The following is an 18,515-nucleotide window of genomic DNA, read 5'->3' on the forward strand; positions in this document are numbered from 1 at the left end:
GAGCTTCCCAGTCGTGATGCCTCTCAGAAAATTGCAAATTGTTCGAAATGTGACTGTTCTGGAGATAGTGGTGCGCTGCCCCGTGGCTCGTGTGCTTGTTGAGCGGACATTACGGAGCTCGCGTGGTATGTCAGACCTAGCTGTGACGTCCGAGAAGTGATGGACAGTGGCCGTTTCTCCTGCTCAGGGTGTGTATCCATGGTGTCACTGAAGCATGTGTATTGGCTGCCGCCACCCACGCGGATTCCCCCCCTTGGCCTGACTGAAATGTCAGAACGTGACACAACCGAACTGTCTCTGATTGCAAGCTTAGTTACCTTCTCGTGGTTCTGACCTGCCTCTACTTGAGCTCTGTAAGCAGATCCGCCGTCATCCTTCCGCTTCACGCCAATTTCATATCTTTCATCGGGTTTTCGTGGTCCCCGGATCATCAGCAGTCATTGACAGGATTTCCCCACAAACGGGAAGGGAAAAGTGAAACTAGGCCTCAGAATGGATGAAGTCTTGAACTTTAGTAGTTTGGAGGTGTATTGAACAAAATTTCTGGCCAGTGGGCTGAAGCTTAGTAGCATTGTAAATTGAGGGTTGGTGTTGACACTACAAACACGCACGGGACAGTCATGCTGACACCTTGATGTTCAAGGAATGTGGGATATACGTGACAGAGCAGACCGTTGGAGACCGCAGAACATCGAAACGGACAGGCAGCCAACCTGAAAAGCAAATGCTGCTGAAACGGGCTTGGTCTATGTGTAATCAGTGAAAGCATGCCGTATGCTACTAAAGCTTCACGGATGCTAAGAAAGAAGGTAACGTTGAATTTTACCCTTTGCCGACTAGATTGTAGAAATCACTGACCTAGCGTTAGAACATAGCGGATGCTCAGTCAGTCTCTATCAGAGGTGGGTGTGCGGAGTGAACGGGCCAATCATATTTAGTATTTGCAGGCTTCTAAAGTCGGCAGAGCAGCGTAGTCAAGAGACTGATTCTTGAGGTTCTCCCTCATTCTCTCCTTCTACCTTAACTTTCGCCAGATTCTGTACAGGAGCCTCCCGCGAGCTCACTCGCAGCTCGGGAGAGCAATTAACGACCTTCCCAATCCTCTTAAGCCTCACTCTCTTTTGTCACTGACAGTCTCGGTATCCGAAGTGTGCACCCTGTCGGTTGCCATTCACTATTGGCACAGAAAGACTCAGTTTCTACGAAGTGACATACCATTTTGGTGAGAACCTCGAGAGACTTCCTCCATGCAAAGAGTATCTAGGGCTATTTCCCAGCTACAAAGTCTTTCCCAACTTAGATCGAGATTCATGCCCATTGCGAAGCGGAGGTTGTCAGCATTGGCACCCGCCCAAATTCTGGCACAGCGCGTCTCAAGCATATAGTGTCAAAGTGGAGTTCATCCAGCGAGTAGAGGCATTCCAAGGAAAAGAACTGCCGATAGTGAGCTGCCGCCGCAGAATCTTGGCTTTGCAAGCTACAAGGCACCTAACCTGAAAAATGTGCCCGGCGGCAATTTCAAGGCCAAGATCAAGCGCTGGGTACACAACATCGATAGCCTTATGCAAAATGCAGAACGCTGACAAACCCCAGTCACCAGATTCCGGCGGTTTGATGCCACTTAATTGATACTTCTGTCGGATTTCCGGCATTCCCAGCGCTGTCGGGTTTCCGGGAGCCTTATGCTCGAGTTGAAATGCGCCAATTACCATCAAGAAGGGTCGGATCCTACGAAACCACCAGATAACACCAGAATGTGATTAATCAATCAATCAACCCAGCATGTCAGCACAATCCTTCCAGTACAGCATATGACCTTTTTTTGGAAGCCCTGCGGCAAAACATAACACCTTTTTGGGGCCAAGTTCACGGCTCGGGATCAATCTTGCAATTCGTCGCGCATGGCAGGCTTGGCAGCCTCACTGTGCTTGTATATCGACTCAGCCTTGTGGACTGCAACATGCTGTTGATGTAGACAGACATGTGATGGATGTGTGTAACTCGCCGAACGAAGTCAATTTACACTTTGAAAGTCCTTTTGCAATACATTGGCAGCCAATGGTCTGGGCACCCATACCAAATTACAACACCGAGTCTCTACTCCTTCCCTATTCATCAATCCATCCATCGAAGGAGTCACGCCAGAAAGAAGTTGATAGGGATAATGATATGCCGGTTGGAGCCGGCTTCTTGGAACACATCACATTCTGGGCTCTTCTCCTGGACAAGTATAAAATGGTCAGAACATCTCCTCTACTTCACTTAAATGAAACAACCTCAACGTTCACTCTCAGTCCTCTGCACTTTTCCTCATCATTGATCCCAAATACCATCAAGAAGAAAGTTTTCACAAGCCTCTACAATTTCATCATGCAGTTCAAGCACATCACCGCGGTCTTTTTGGCCAGCCTCATCGGCGCTCAGAGCGCAGCCATCATCTCCCGTGATCAGATATCACAAGAAGAGCAGGAACCGGAACAAGCGCTTGTCCTGCTCAGCAGTGAGAGCATCCCAGCTGGCAACCTTACCATCTGGGGTGTGCTCGACAACGGCATCCCAGCCACACCCGACATTGTTGACGACGTCGCCTCTCCGCATGTCGACCGCCGGTGCGGCAGCAACCAGGTTACGTGCCACACCTCGCATCAGGCCTACACCACTGTCTGCTCAGCACTGATTGGCACCTTGGGAGGTTCTGGGGTGGGCACCGCGCCGCGCTCCATTTGTCTAAGCCAGTCGGGAAACCAGTGCTGCATTAGTTGGGGCAATCCGGTGCCATCGCTGGTACAGAGCAATCTGTACAACGCCGCCAACAGCGCTCGTAATAGGTGCGGTTCCAGCGGCCTTGTATCAGCCATCGTCGCAGATACCAATCTGCATGGTATTTGCACCAACCAGTGTCTCTCCAACAGACCTGACGGTTGCCCCAGTGCATGAAGTCATGCGTATTTAATGATGACTGTTTTGTGGGGGACCAGAAGTTAGTTGAAGAACGATTTGGTGTTGAAAGATATGGAGGCAACTTGTGGTGCTGGTATTGGATTAGTTGTGCGTGGTTGGTGGAAAATTCTGATATTAGTGCTTTACAACAATTCTTTTTTTTTTTTTTTTTTTTTTTTTTTTTTTTTTTTTGGGTTGGATTTCACACAAACACATCACAAATTCCTTCTACTGATATTGAAGCAGTGGCTGCGACGCCCAGCACCCCACACACTTCACTTCGGGCCGAGAATGGCAGACATAAATGGGCCCAGATAGACCCCTTCCATCAGAATACATCACTCAAGCATTCTTTTCTATCTGAACAAGCAACTTGTGATACTTCTGGCTTCACACATATCCCGTGCCGGCGTAGCGGACTCGCGAGAGAAGCTTGATACGCATGATATTTGCCAAAGCCACACGTTAGTTTGCATATTTTCGGGCAATCTTTCTAAGCCCCCCACTCCGTGAGACATCCCATAAATGATCTATGCATCTAATTGTCGGACACCTCGCCACTCCTGCTGCTATCTTCAGATGAACGACTAGACGACCCGCTTGTACTCGCACTTGACGAAGGCGCAGGCGATGGAGACCGAGAGTCAGAATGTACGCTTGCAAGTTCAAATTCCGGACCAGTCACTCCAAACTCATGGTCCGCCGGGTGTATCTTGTCCTTCGAGTTGAAGCACTTGTAGCAGAGGTCGTAGTCCGGGCATGTCTTGCAGTTGTACTCCAGCCCACGGCAAAGCTAAAGGGTATTAATCACGGCATTTCAAGGTGGAGGAGGTGACAATGGGCAAGTTCTCTTGCTTACAAGATGGCAGAAGCTGCAGAGTATTGTGGTTGAGCGTGAGCGTTTCAAGTTGTTGATGGCCAAATCAGGCATATCACCGAGTTCGTTCGGACCTGTCGATTCTTGACCACCGCTTCGTGGTCGGTCTTCTGAACTAGGAGCGAGGAGCTCCAGGACTTCTTGATCACATCCGTGATACCAGGCGATGTCTGCAGGTGTGTACTCTTTCCCGGGAAGGCGAGACCTTACGGACCGATCTGCGCCCCGATGGAGTAATTCCTTGATCATTTTGAGATGGCCTGGCTGGGCGCCCTCATCGGCAATCGCCCTTGCTGCCCAGCATAGTGGCGTCCATCCATCCAAATCGGCATCATCGATAGCATCATTTCCAGTGGTTTCCGGTAGATTGTCCAGGAGTGCTGTGTTGCCACCCTGTGCAGCCCAGCTTAAGACGCTCCGTCCGATCTTGTCCTTACTGGTAGCCTTTCCACCACTGTCCATGATGAAGGAGGCCATTTCTTTTCTGCCACGCGCAGCAGCAATGTGAAGTGGTGTCCTACCAGAAATATCACTGCCAGCAAAATTTGAACCTCTCGCGGCTAGGATTCGTAGGTGAGCTACCTCGCCTCCCCAAGCCGCGGCCCCTGAGATGCTTCCGAACAAGCTGTTTGACGCCTCGACATTGGCGCCAGCTCCAAGAAGGATGTGAATCAACTTTGTCTTACAATCATCACCCTCCCCAGAATCGTCCCCAGACGCAGGAAACATGAATACCGATGAAAGTGGTGTACCACCGCTGCCTTGTACCGACAGATTCACATCTGCTCCCCTGTCTATCAAATATTCAACAATCTCCACCAGACCTGAACTGCAGGCAGCGTGCAGCGGACCGCCGAAGAAAGGGGATATGATCGTCGTGTCGGCATTCTTTGACAGGAGATACTTGGCTGCCTCTGCGTGTCCGTACATGAGTGCCTCGACCAGGGGTGTCGAATCAAAGCGATCCTTGACGTTAACTTCGGACCCTGCGCGGACCAGCAGCTTGATGTTTTCAAGCGGCATCGACTCTTCGATATAGTGAAGTGGCGTTCTGCCGTCGTCGGTTCTCAAATCCAGTGTGGGTCTAAATTCAAGGAGGGCTCCCAGAGCGTTACTGTTGACCCCTTGGTGTACAAGAGTGAATCCAGTACTGAATCGACGATTGACATTTGCACCAGCATCGGCCAGAATTCTGACGATATTTGCATGGCCGTTGACAATCGCACGTTCCAGCGGCTCCCACCCGTCTATCAACTCGTCCGGTGGATCGATTTGAGCTTTGTGCTGAAGCAGCAGGTTGACGACTTCTGTGTGATTGCCTACCACCGCTGCAACCAGCGCCGAATTCTTACGTTCGCGGTATTTGTTTGGGTCAGCTCCATTCTCCAACAGGATTCTCACCAGCTCCTCGTTGTGGTCACTGCAACGAGCAGCATAGATCAGTGGAGTACAGCCATTGGCCGTCTCGGCGTTCACTTCAACGTTCTTTTGGTCCAGCAGCACCCGTAGCATCTCCACATCACACTCTTGTACCGAGATGTGTATAGGAAGACAACCGTCCCGTCCAGGTAGATTCACATCAGCTCCGTGCTGCAGGAGATACCTGACAATAGAGTGCTTGTGTTGACGATGTGACCAGCATGAACGTGCTAACGCAGTTGTTCCTTCTCGAGTGGCCGCGTTTATTTCTGCTCCTTTCTCCAGGAGCAGTTTAACAATGTCAAAGCTCGATTCGGAATCAGGACTGTTCATTGCATGAACTAGAATGGGTAATGGGTTCAACAAGGAATTCGGACTCGCCCCATGCTCCAGCAGGAGTTGGCATATTTCGAACGACCCATTTGCGACGGCATACCAGAGAGGGGTGCCTGAGGGCCCAAAGATATCTGGGTCTGCGTTGGCCCCGAGCAAAGCACGCACGCAGCCCACGTTCTGTTCCTGGACTGCGCAGGTGAGGGGGGACCATCCAGGTTCGTCCTGATTTCCTGAAGCCTTCAAGTTTGGGTTTGCTCCCAAGCCCAACAAGGCTTCCAGCGCTTTTGTATTACCCCAGAGACAGGCAACATATACTGGTACGCAGAAGTTCGTGTTTTGGACATTCAGATCAACGCCGTGGTGTTTTAGAAGCGTCACCATGTCCTGGTGTCCGTAATATGCCGCCAGATGGAGTGCCGTAACCCCACCGGCCTCACGATTCGGGCTCGCGCCGTGGTCTAGTAACAAAGTGGCGGCTGCCAATTTGTTACTGATAATAGCTTCAAACAGCGGCATCAGAGGGTACGGCTCTTCACTGGTCCTGTCTTTTTCGTCGGCAGGGCATCCCAGTTCTAGAAGTTGTTCAAGGACGTCACTGAGTCCGAGCCCACTTGCACGCACCACTTGTGCTCCTTGATCTTTCCACGGAAAGCCTGGGTATTCTTTGCGTATGTGATCGATCAATTCCGTCCAGGCCGTTCCATCACCCCATGCGCCAGCACAAGTAAGTGCGTTGTTGAGAGTGTCGGTTGAATGTTGCCTTTGACATAGCAGTTTTGCCATGTTCTGCGAGCAGCCATTGGCATATGCCTCGCCCAGTCCATCCGAGATTTCCTTGTCACCCACGCGACACTTCTCAGCCAAACCAACCAGACCTCGACCTGCTAGGATAGGATAGAGGGTTTCGAATGGCTGTGGACTCCTCGTGATGGGGTTTGCAAGCGACCAATATCCTTTGGACCAGTTGGTCACAGCACCAGATGTGATAAATGCAGCCACATCTTCCTTCGGATCATATCCATGCGACGCATGAGAAACATGATGTATCCAAAATTGAACAGCATACTCTTGCAGACCAGTGTGGTGATATCTTCTAGCTTGGAGGGTCTCCTCATTGAGTGAGCCACCATAAAGCCTCTCAAGACTCTGTTGCACGGCGGGAGTGGCCAAGTAAGCCAAACAAGTTCTGCCAATAACGGCATGTGGGTTTCTTTCCAAGGAATCCCAGAGATGCGGTCCCTCTGACTGATTTTTTGACTTTGCCATGAGCAATTCTCGAATACGATGCGTGGACAGGGTCGCTGTGTTGTTCTCAAAGACGAGAATACCTATCAACCAAGCTTGCAACTTCTCGAGGGTTTCATCAGCCTCCTTGCCGGAAGATTGCGAGACATCAGCACCCGAGACGCCTGATCCAAGAGTGACAGCGGTTGCAAGCTCCAAGTGTGTAAGTGGCCGTGTGGCGTGGAGAATCCAGGTTAGCGCTCGTAAAGTGAGCTCGCGATCTGGAACATCATCCAGAATCTTTTCGACGACGGATTCAAGACTGGCTCTATCTGTGCTGCCTATTATGTCCCGGACAGATCGCTGCGGTGGCCATTGTTTATTAAAGCTGATCTGTTTGATGACAAGATCACGGACGTCTGAATCCAAACCTGCGATGGCTTGCAAGTCCTGGTCCACCCGCTTCTCGTTCGCTGCTTCTCGAGCTGATGCGTCAAGGTAGACGGAAGGCAAGTCGCTAAGCTCCTGGGCCAGAGCTTCTGGCTGGGTATTGGTAACGACAACTTTCCAATGCCACTCTCGAGTCTGTGAAACATAGAGGAAGAAATCCAGGAAGGCCTTTCTTGACACGGGTTCGCACTCGTCAAAATTGGCGAGAACGCATGAAATGTTTGGGACTTGACTCCAATGCCGACAAAACTGGAACAATCGAAATGCGTCCGTGTAGTGCCAGCCACGACTAGTCCGGCATTGCTCAAGTTCTATGTTTAAAGCGTTCATGGACCGCAATGGCGAATGTCCCATTATCTGAGCAAGGAATGTGGCCATCATGTCTAATGCGTCATCTTTCCGGACGTCATACCGGTCAAAGGAGAAGTAGAGGGCAATCTGTCGACTCCGTGGAGGGTTAAGCTTGTCAAGATCGTAGAACACGTACTCCGATGCCAGTCGTGCGTCTGGACCGCCGTTGAGATACAGCAGCTCTGGCTTCTGCTGATTTCGCCATGATTGATACTTTTTGTTGTCACTGATCCATGCATATGGATGATCCAAACCATCGCTTGTCCTAAGGGGAAGCACTGGCGAAGCAAGAGAGAGCAAGAGCCGTTCATCGCGAAAGCGATTTTCGTCAACGGCGACAACTGTCAAGCTTTTAGTTGTGCGTAATATGCCATGGTGTTGGTTCAAGGTTGCTCACAAGGAATTGTATGGTCGGTACATTTTCTAATTCGACCGCAGTCATCATCTAAGTTCAGGCCACCGGCGACGCGGAACTCAAAAGGGGATCCCAAGGTGCCACAGAACTTGTCAAAAACCTATATTCATCAGTATGAAAGGCCTTCTCAGTCTTTTGTCATTCACGTTCTGAAAATTTCGAGATTGATTGTTTGAAGCGTACCTCGTCAATGTCACCGCTGCCAGCTTCCGAGAAGATACTGATTGTGTAGGACCGAAACATTTGCTTGGAGAGAAAATACGAATCATTGATTGCCATGATGGCTTTGGCGAGACTTTTGGTTGCGCTTGTTGGCGTACGCAATACTGGGCTTTTTAGTTCTGTCCGGCGATACATGAACCTGGAAAGTCTTTGTTCCATGTCCATGGCATCCGACGCCCTGTGGGGGCAGCCGTAGAAAATCTGACAGTTTTAAGCAAGCATGCCATGACCTTGAGATGAGACAGCACTTACCAGAAGACGCGCAGTATCGGATATAACCCCATATGCACGCGGATTGAGTTGAGCGTGCGCGAGTGCCTGTTAGATTATCAGTAATATATACTTTGAGCGGTGGGGTAGATCTTAGTACACCTACATGTTTGACTATAATTCCCCCAATATCATGAGCTATGAACATCAGGCGCCGCATCTAACAACCATCAGTGCATAACTTCGATAAAGTTGATCCAGTTGAATCCTGACCTGCGACGATGATTCCTTCATTTCTTTGATGTCGTCCAAAAGCTTCATTGCGACATTTTTAATCACTTCATGCGCGCCAGTATCACTCAACATACTCATGGGGTCATATCCAAAAGACATGACCTTTCGACATTGGTCAGAGCCCTGGTCATGTACCCAGGAGGAGTTTCCGGACCCAGGGTTTTTCCAGGGAGGCCTTCGAGCGCCCCAAAATCCGTGGATGACAACAACGCTTCGCTCGCGTGTCAGTCTCTAATCTGGATTCTTTCAAGCAAGTTATCTTGTCACTCACTCGAACAAGTCTGCGACTAAAGTTTGAGGCCCTGAGATGCTGTCTTGTCGACCATCCCAAAGCGTGACAAGCCCCTGGGCATCATATTCTGGCGGTTTCTCACCCTGCATGTACTCTAGCACGTCCTCCCATTGCTTCTTGGCTTCATCGACGCCCTTGACGTCTTCGAAGATATCGGTCTGGTGGGCAGATTCTGGAGAGGCATCCTCGCCATGCCACGAGGCGTGGTCGGGCTCTTTGCCGACATGACTGATGGGTTTGATTTCTTCTTCAGCGGCATTCCCCCCCTGCATGCGATGTTCTTGGTCAACTTCATCGATGGAGCCTTGATACGAGGATGTATCGGTAGAGGACAAGTCCGAATGCGCTTCCGGTCCGTCTGCCATTATCGACTAGGACTGAGTCAACTGGCGCGGGCAAACCGACGATAGCTTCTCACGCTGGCGCGAAACTGGATTGGTACAAAGCTCAGCTGAAGTGTCTCTACCTCATCACCGACACTCTTCAAGGGCCCCAGAGGTTGGATTGCAAGATCCCCTCACAACGCAGTGTCGAGTGCCAAGAGTGGCGCAACATCATTTGCTTAGTTCTCATGCACCGCACCGTTTGCGGCAGTTTGCGGGAGCGTTTGCCTCGTCGCCCCTACGAGAGGCGACGAATGCACCCGAGAAAACCTCCCAATGAGGATCCGTGTTTCTGGTCATCCGCACTGCCTGTGCAACATCGGTAGAGATGAGACAGCCACCGAAGAATATCTGCCAATAAATAGACGCGTCCCTTATCAGTCGACCAGAAGCCCCTGTACTGTCGGAAGAGGCTCACGCAGTCATACGGAGGCATCTCCCAATGAACAGACGTATTTGTTGATCAATTTCGGAAACCTCCTGCACAGCCTACAGTGCATGTCACGATGCCAAGCTGCACTGTCTACAGAATAGATTAGCATCTTTGCGTACCTAGGGACAAGAAAATATGCACATGGAGAATTCCAGCATCAATAAATTTCCGCAACCGGTAAAACCGAAACTAGCATCTAAGATGTGAGACCTAGTCAACGATTCAAGAGATCTTCACCATGTCTTCCTATCTGGCGGCGGAGTGCCTGCCATCTTTTGAACTTGAACTCGGTGAGCGGGGCGACGAAGGAAGCAGTTTTCGCACGCAGAACGACGTCTCTGATCCCCTCCAACGCTCGAACATCACAGAGCGGAAGGGCGTCATCGATATCCGCTGCACTGGGGCGGATGTCATTCACGGCTATTTGCAGAATGGGAAAGCTCCAGCAACCCTTCTAGTCTACGAGTTTCAATTCGACCCTCGGAAGATATCCCGGCGCATTACTACGGTGGACATGGAGTTCAGGTTTGGCTCAGAGTTCGGAAAGGAGCCCGAGGTCCTCAAAGTCTCCCCGAAGGGACGTATGACTCTGGTGCCCACAACACAAACCGAGACAACGACCGTTGGAGGCGATACCAAGGCAGGCGGAAATGTGTTTGGGGCCGAGTTCGGCTCCAGCTGGAAGTGGGAAAAAGTCATAAGCCGTGAGAGCAGAGACGCTACCACCATAGTGGGCTCTATGGACATCCAAGGCCGCAACTACGGACCCTCTAACGCCGTGTCGTGGACTATCATGGAAAACGCATCAGAGGGTACCGGAGTGCCGGCACACGTCAGGACAGCAGTGCTCTTGTCAAGAGGCGATGATGAAGAGCTATTCTACAGCATGTTCAAGATTAAGGCTCAGGTAGACTTGGTGAGCAAATTCACCCGGCTCTTCGGCTCGACGCCTAGAGACGACCCTATTCTCTACGATACGACACTGCCACCCACGAACAATCTGCGAGAATATGACTTGAACTCCCTCGGGGATGTCGATATGCTGGAATTGAGCACCATGGGATTCACAAATGATAGTCAGGTATCTAATTGAATTCTGCGGTCTAGTTTGGTTTAGTATCAGACAAGGCTCAAATACAACTTTAGAACTCCTTGCTGAATGGGCCTACCCGTAAACATGAATCGGAAGATGATGTCAACAAATCGCCGAATTCAGAATCAGATCAGGCCACTCTACTCCACAGGACGTTGTACGAGCCCTTTCTACCGCATCCAAGCACCACCGCAGTCAAGCAGCCCCGCACTTCAAGTTGTTCAAGGGCGGCTCGCCGTCACATTCTGTCCAGGGCGCACAATTGTTGCAGGGCGCATCGGGTAGTACGGCTAGCATTCAAGGCGATGACATGGCCGGCTTGAACTATGAATTCGTAATCAACATTATTCTGAAATCTTCTTTAATAGATGAGATCCGGCCATTTGTTGATTACTAATACCCTCCTTGCTCTTCTTTTCTTTTCGCGAGATATCGTGTGCGTTGTGCTATACAGAAGAATTAAGCATGTACTTAAGCAGCGGTATCGCGCGAAGAAAGTTTGTTTTGCCCGCACTGTATACTGCCTCGTTTTCCATTCCGGCGGCAACGGGCTGTCTCTGGTTGGTTGAATTGCGACTGTCTGCAGCAAACCTGCTCACCGGGGTAGTAATACGAGTCTCAGCCTCAATCAATTTCCAGACCGGCCGCATCTCACATTTCAACCCCTAGGGGGCTGAATTATGGGCCATTGCTGAATCAGGTTAATAAATATAATGTGGCGTTGTTTGTACCACAACACCCAGGAGGTACACCATCTCACCACAAAGTGGTTCTGACCGAACGGTAGAATGGTCGACCTGTGTGACAGAATCATGAGCACCCAAACCTGAGGCTTTCAAGCACGCAGTTTATTGTTGCAGATGTCTTGAAACACCCATCTAAACTGTTTCAGTCTTTTATACTCACTTGAAAATGAGCATTTCAAACTTTGACTCGGGCTTCGGGATCTTGGGCGAGCGAGACCGGCAAGACGACTTCAATGAGACCACAGCGATGGATGACAGCTCCGGTTCAAGTAGCGAGGAATCGGATTCTGACGATGGTGAAGACAAAAGTGCCAGCAGCAATCTTCTCAAGATTCTAGACGATCTCAAGTCCGGCGCTAATGCTAGCAAGGAGCGCAAGGCTATGTCTGGCACTCTCGACCTCTCGAATGAAACTGACCTCAAAGAGTTCCTGAGACAGAAAAGAACGTACCTGGCGAAGAAAACCACCAAAAACATGACACTGCTTCACCTGATCGCCGAACGTCCAAGAAATGACATGCCAGACATGAAGAACTTGAAGGGCCTCGTCAGCGCACTAGTCAAGCTAGAAGATAACCTTCTAGCAGAACGTGACCATAATGACAAGACGCCACTGTTCTTGGCTATCACGAACAAAAACCGCAGATTGGCAAGGGTAATGTGCGAGGCCCACCATGATATCAACAGTATCCTAGGGATAGGGAAAACGAACAACGCCCGATCGACCAACTGTATTCACGAAGCCATCAAAAATAAATCATCCCCTCGTGATGAAAAGTTTCTCGTGGATCTAATCAGCAAAGCTAAAGCGGACACCCTCTGTGCCATGGACGAGGAGGGACTCACACCACTCCACTTGGCAGTGGAATACGAACGATGCGATGAGACCCAGCTGAAAATCGTCCAAGCTCTGGTGAAGGAAGGCGAGAAAGCCCTGGACAAGACATATCAACATGAAGAAAAAGGCCCACTCTCACCTTACTTACACCATCTGCATACCTGCGAGGAATCAAAACAACGGGAGGCAAACGTGTCAGAAACGAAAAGGAGATCAGAGAAGACGGATGCCGAGTCTAGTCATAGGAGAGACCGTCTTGGACGCAAAGACCACTTCAAGGAGTTGAAGGGAGGGCTGCCAAGAGAGAGGCCAAGAGACCATTCGGTATCGCGAGGGCTACATTCTCTTCAACAGTCAGAAATGGCATCAGCAACAGAGTCAGAAGTACCCACGGGAAAGAACGGTCCCGAACTTTCGATCGCAAACCAGGGCAGGGAAGATACTTCAGCACAGCCCAAAGTCGACAGCAGAAGCCAAGAAGTCGCTTCAATATCCAAAGAAAAGGACAAAGAGAGGTCGTCAGCGAAGAGAAACCACAAATCAAAGTTGAACCCAACGGCGACAAGTGCATCTGACATCGAGCGCTTCTTGAAGCTGCAATACCTACGGCGGAAGACCCACGATGACGCGGCAAGACTGCTCTACGGAGCCAAACAAGGTGATTTTAACAGGTTCTATGGTGTTCAATTCTGTCCAAGCTGACGGTCCCAACAGAGAAACAAATATACTTCGATCTGTTTGGGACATCGCCAGAGATCAGCAAGGACGGACTAGTACAAGGGCTTTTTCATCTTCGACTCGAAGACATTTTACAATATGTCGCAATTCCCAGGGTCTTCATTGAAGATGAACCGCCGGTGAAACTGAAGCCTGGCCAGCTGCCGCTGAAACCTGACGGGAGTGGCCGTACTGACATGAAGTCTCTGTTCAAATGGCTCAAGGACGATAAGAAAGTAAAAACCATTTTGAAGGTCATTGTGGACGACCTCAAGGAGCCAGCGCACAGCGATGAGGCTATCGAAGAATGTCTAGACGGAATGGGCGTAGAGACATGGGACTGGAGGAAGTTTGATCTGTCTCCAGATGTCATAGAGAAGGTGGCGCCAAAGGTCTGTGTGGTGCATTTGTACTGGAGTGGCAATAACGCTGTCCTGAGGGGGTGGAGCGCTCCAGATGGGCTCAAAAAGCTCAAAGGTCTTGAAAGAGTTCATCTCCACGTGCATCAGGTAGGCTTTTAGCCTCTATCCACAACGGAACAGTTTTCTTCCTTAGCTGACATGGTATACTACAAGGGACTGGAAACTCGCAATCGAATCAGGCAAAACGTGGCGAAGTTTAAGAAAGACGTCGAAAGCGGTACCCAGATCACAGTCCAAGACAATAAGATGGGGGATGATGCGACCGACAACCCATCCAAAGGGATGGTCACAGTTCGTGACCCGCACGAGAGGCATAAGTGGGTGGTCAGTATGGAAGAGTTCGCGGATTTCCTACAGGCAGCTGAGAGAAACGCTGAGCTGACTGTGAAAACTCCAATCACAATTGCCATCATTGATGATGGAGTGGATATCAACGACCCGAATCTACACTTGAGGGTTCAGGGTGGACGCAGTTTTTGCCGTCGAGACGAGAAACAAAATCTCAACAATCCGTACTATGTATCACCGGGCGGGCATGGTACTGCGATGGCTAGACTCATTTGCAAGATCTGTCCGAACGTCAAGCTGCATATCTTGAGGCTGGATGAGTTCGACAGCGGCCAAGGCAAGCGAACAATCACAGCTGTTAGTGCTGCAAAGGTACATAAGGCCCCACTCCAAGCACCGGCAATGGCTTACCAATCGTTCCATGCAGGCCGTCTCTGCCGCCGTGGAAGAGAAGGTAGACATCATATCTATGTCCTGGACCATCGAGGAGACAGACAAGAATGAGCCTGGCATCAGAGAACTGAATAAAGCCATTGGCTCCGCCGCTGAGCAGAATATCCTTATGTTCTGTGCGGCAGCAGACCAGGGTAAACATCCGTTTTCCCAGCGTTCCATTTTGGACGTGCGTTAGGTAGCTAATACAACATGACAGGTGCCGCAATTGATAGGACCTACCCAGCCGCCAGCCCCACGAAGCAGCTGTTCAAGATAGGGGCAGCCGAGGCGGCAGGTGGTACCTACAAGTGGGTTGGCGACCTTTCTCATGTCGATTTCATTTTCCCGGGACACCAGGTAGTGACGGAGCGACATGACGATCCCCGCGTGAAGAGCTACACTGCACTGACTGGTTCATCTGTGGCCACGGCCCTGGCTTCGGCTCTAGCGGCCGTGATCCTTTACACCGTACAAATAGGTGGGATCCGGCGGGATGAAAAGATTCGCCGTGGAATCGGGCTGCCAGACAGTGGTCTGATAAACAGATACAAAGTGCTCAAAGACCATAACAAAATGCGGGAAGCTTTCCAGCAGATCGGCACTACCAAGGAGAGCGATCATAAGTATATCAAAGTGTGGGAACGCTTTGAGCGGAAGGTCAAGAGAGCAGAGTCAGATGGAGCACCCAAGGATAAGTACATTAATTACATTATGGAACTAGCAGATCAGCTTATGTTGCAGATATAAGTAATGGTTGAATGGAAAAACACACATGCACAGAGCTGTGGTTCAGAGTAGGCCAGCCACCTTACAGTGCACACCAGGAAGATATGTTCATACGCAGACATCGCTAGTCTACGGACAAGCTCAGTACACCTCCTATCTGCAACAAACTCTATGCCCTGCACCTCCAGACCTTCGAACCTCAAAGTCTGTCCCATTCTGTGGCTTCGCCATTGTCTTCTCGTCTCCCATCTCCTATGCTAGCGGAAGATTTACCAACACGCTCGCTCCATAATTGCGGCACGATTCGATACGGTGTTAACAAGAAGGCGACAAGAACCAAACTGATTTTGTGTGGAATCTCATGTCTGATCTGTATTCTGTACCCAGGCAAGCACAAAGGGCTCTCCGTTGCGACTTAAGTGAATTCTCAAATCTGGCTACTGCTTTCCAACAGAATACAATCAAACCCAGGCACTTGGGCCAACCATCATTACGAGCGTAACTGATACCAAGGCACGGGATGATTATGGTGAGGATGGGAGAACAATATTCATGATCTGGGCCAAAAGCTGTCACCAGTTTCTTGAAGAAGACGAATTGCATACAATGGTTTCTCTCGTAGACTCTGCACCAGAAGAATATTGTCGGAGGATACTAGCATGCTGAAGTTGAGTGGATCGACCGCACGGAGGTATTAGGCACACGTCCCTGAGATAATCCAGCAAGATGGAATCAACGGATCTTACTACATCAAGTCATTTCCTGGAGGTCGCACCAATCGGTCTGGGGATCAGTAACATAAGAACAATAAAGTAGTGAACGATGAATCTGTTTTTAAAAGGGTTGGGGAAGAGGTAGGTGGTTCCCAGGATCTTCTCCTTGGCTGGCCTCATTTCTCCTGATCAAAGTCATAGCTGTTTCCGAACTCCCTTTGCAAGTAAGACCCGAGAACCTTTTCGTTCTTCACCCAATCCACCGGAATTTCCAGCTGCGACTCCAACCCAGCCAGCAGATCCCTCACGTCCCTCCCGAACTGCAGCCTCATCGGGTTGCGATACCACGGCGCAAAGTGAATCATGGCAAGCATGACCCTTACCTCGTCGCTCATATTGGGCATCCCAGCATGCCAGAGCCGCAGATCCCTCAACACGATGCTCCCCTTCCTGACCGTCGGCTGCGACGGGCCCCTCACGCCACGTCTCTCAGCCAGAAGATCTTCTTTGATCCGCCCGCTGGCCCGCTCGCCGTGCTTGCCCTCCTGAGCAGAGATGTCGGCAGTGTGCGTGCCGAGCCAGAGCTCCGTGGCCCCGTTTTCAGGCGTCATGGCCACGAGAGGGATGTTGACGACCAGTGCGAAGGGGTGCGAGGGGTGATCAAAGTCGGCGTCTGAGTGCACGGGCTGCCGCTGGGGCGAGGCACCGGGGAGAGGCGGCATCGCGGAGTTCGCGGAGCAGAAGGTCCATTTTGGACGTGGGCCGAGGACTGTCGATGTGATTTGGGTTGCGATGGGGTCTGTCACCTTCATCAACACTGATTCTTCCATGATTAAAAGGGCAAAAAGGGGACCGACTTGTGAAGATGGATTTGTAGAAGTACTCGGCTACTGGCGGAGGGTCTTGTTGTAAGTTGCCCTGGTTGTAGTTGAAGGGCCCCTTGTCGCCGAGGGATTGCAGGTAACGCGCATCCTTGGCCATCTTCTCATTGAGGGCATCCAAGTCCTCGTGGGGCACCACATCCTCGACGACTACGAGCCCATCGGTGTGCAAACTGCGGACAGCGAGCTCAAGGTTGCGCGGCGCAAGAACCTTGTTGCGCAACTCGGCCTCTGAAGGGCGGATGACGAACGGTTGAGTTGGCTGCGGTTGGCGTGTAAGTGATGCCAAACCCCTGCGGCCGCAGCTCAGAGAGGAAACGGCGCGCTGGCGGAACAGAAAGTTCGAGGGTTGTGCAATTGCTCTCATGATGCCTGCTCGAGAAAGCCTGCTGAACGAACATGATGAGAATCTGTGTCTTCCCCATGCATTTATGTACTTGGAGTCAGTGATAGGTTCCGCGCAGTTATCCCAATCCCGAGCTCGGGTTTGCTTCACCCCGCTAGCCTCCAAAGCCGAGCTCGGGATATATTTCCCCTCTGAGCCTGTCTCCATCTGATCCCTAAAGGCTTCCCTAGATCTCCGCAAGTGGCTTATCAACTTGATTGTAATTCGCTGTTTTCTTGAGAATCTGCTGGAAACGGTTTACTCCATGCGACTTGGAGGTCTGAGATGAGTCGTTGGACCGGCCAGCCGGTTGATCTCTTACACGCCATAAGACGACGGATGACCTCTTGCTGCGAGCCTTCGTCACGTATGAATCTTGCACCTGCATCCATGTTGGTTAGATGTTGCTAGCGAGAAATTGAGTTACCTACAGAATGCAATTGGGCCAAATGCGTTGACCAGGACTGGAGGCGTGTTTGTCGTGAAAGCGTTTCCACAAAGGTCGAGCCCACAGTTTTCTAGGATTTTTGTCCTCGTATCCCCAATATTCTGTCTGCCGTTTCGTAAAGTTTTCAGTAACTGAACATTCTCTGGTGTTGCTTTGGTGCAAAGTATGGCCACGCAGACCAGCTCGTAATGAAGCGTAGACGCTATCCCCACTTCAGCTCCCGATCTCATCTTTGGTGAAACTCGAACCTACCATGACATTCTCTGAGCATTCTAATGGACGGAAGAGAAAGACCAAGGCCTCGATCCTGTCGTGCGTATGGTCTGAAACGAACTGGCAGACTTAGAGACCAACTGCGAAGCATATCGAAAAGAACAACCCAAGCCTGCTCTGTTATTGCGCTTGAGAAACAAGCATTGATGATGCGGCCAAGAATGAGCGACAAAGTGTTCAGGTAGCTCTGATCTGTATTGTGCTCGCTCGGCAAGGGCATTTGATCTAGGTCAATCTTGAGAGGACATTGCTGAAACAAGCTGAAAGTAATGTCTTCACGGAGGTAGTTCCAAAATCCTGCAGTCCTAAGACCGGATCCCAGATAGTCTATGAGGGGGCTTCGATAAGCTGCCAGTGAGTAGGCACCTCGAAGGTGCCTATTTGGGTCGACCTCTTCTACGCAAAGTCAGCTCCGTCACGACCGTCTCATGTTGATGAGCCATGCGTACCACTGAGGATCTCATATGAGCGAAGGAGACAGACGGAAGCGAGTGCTAACCCCTGCGTATCGACCTCGCAATGCTCTTCATCTTTCAGCTCGATCAAGATACGAATGCAATGACCATGGTAAAACTCAGCTGCTGCCTTCGCGGAAGGCGCAGTCGTCTGGCTGATGTGCACTGCAGCAAGAGCCAGAATCGCAGCAAATGGCAGTGAGTTCTCTAAGGCGATCTCAGGCAGCTTTGTCCCGAATAATTGACAAC

At 50.6% G+C, this 18,515-nt stretch overlaps 4 protein-coding genes across 4 annotated transcripts; 2 read left to right on the top strand and 2 right to left on the bottom strand.

Moving 5' to 3' along the window:
• Window positions 1–2,454: 2,454 nt before the first annotated feature.
• On the bottom strand, window positions 2,455–9,395 carry INS49_014773 (uncharacterized protein; the record flags this gene model as incomplete). Its single annotated transcript, XM_043175462.1, has 9 exons — window positions 2,455–2,651; window positions 3,553–3,733; window positions 3,800–7,938; window positions 7,995–8,112; window positions 8,196–8,435; window positions 8,487–8,552; window positions 8,611–8,664; window positions 8,718–8,949; window positions 9,010–9,395. The coding sequence occupies 9 exons, from the start codon at window positions 9,393–9,395 to the stop codon at window positions 2,455–2,457; spliced, it is 5,613 nt and encodes a 1,870-aa protein (XP_043020419.1).
• Window positions 9,396–10,084: 689 nt separating this feature from the next.
• INS49_014774 (uncharacterized protein) lies at window positions 10,085–10,939 on the top strand (the record flags this gene model as incomplete). Its single annotated transcript, XM_043175463.1, has 1 exon — window positions 10,085–10,939. The coding sequence occupies one exon, from the start codon at window positions 10,085–10,087 to the stop codon at window positions 10,937–10,939; it is 855 nt and encodes a 284-aa protein (XP_043020420.1).
• Window positions 10,940–11,851: 912 nt separating this feature from the next.
• INS49_014775 (uncharacterized protein) lies at window positions 11,852–15,132 on the top strand (the record flags this gene model as incomplete). Its single annotated transcript, XM_043175464.1, has 5 exons — window positions 11,852–13,181; window positions 13,238–13,749; window positions 13,816–14,307; window positions 14,378–14,537; window positions 14,603–15,132. 5 exons carry the CDS (start codon window positions 11,852–11,854, stop codon window positions 15,130–15,132), a joined length of 3,024 nt encoding a protein of 1,007 aa, XP_043020421.1.
• An 868-nt stretch (window positions 15,133–16,000) lies between these two features.
• Window positions 16,001–17,072, bottom strand: INS49_014776 (uncharacterized protein; the record flags this gene model as incomplete). The annotated part of the gene is made up of 2 exons (XM_043175465.1): window positions 16,001–16,623; window positions 16,682–17,072. 2 exons carry the CDS (start codon window positions 17,070–17,072, stop codon window positions 16,001–16,003), a joined length of 1,014 nt encoding a protein of 337 aa, XP_043020422.1.
• Between the last annotated feature and the right edge of the window lie 1,443 nt (window positions 17,073–18,515).

Source organism: Diaporthe citri (assembly GCF_014595645.1).
Source record: "Diaporthe citri strain NFHF-8-4 chromosome Unknown scaffold_8, whole genome shotgun sequence".
NCBI classification, from domain to species: domain Eukaryota; kingdom Fungi; phylum Ascomycota; class Sordariomycetes; order Diaporthales; family Diaporthaceae; genus Diaporthe; species Diaporthe citri.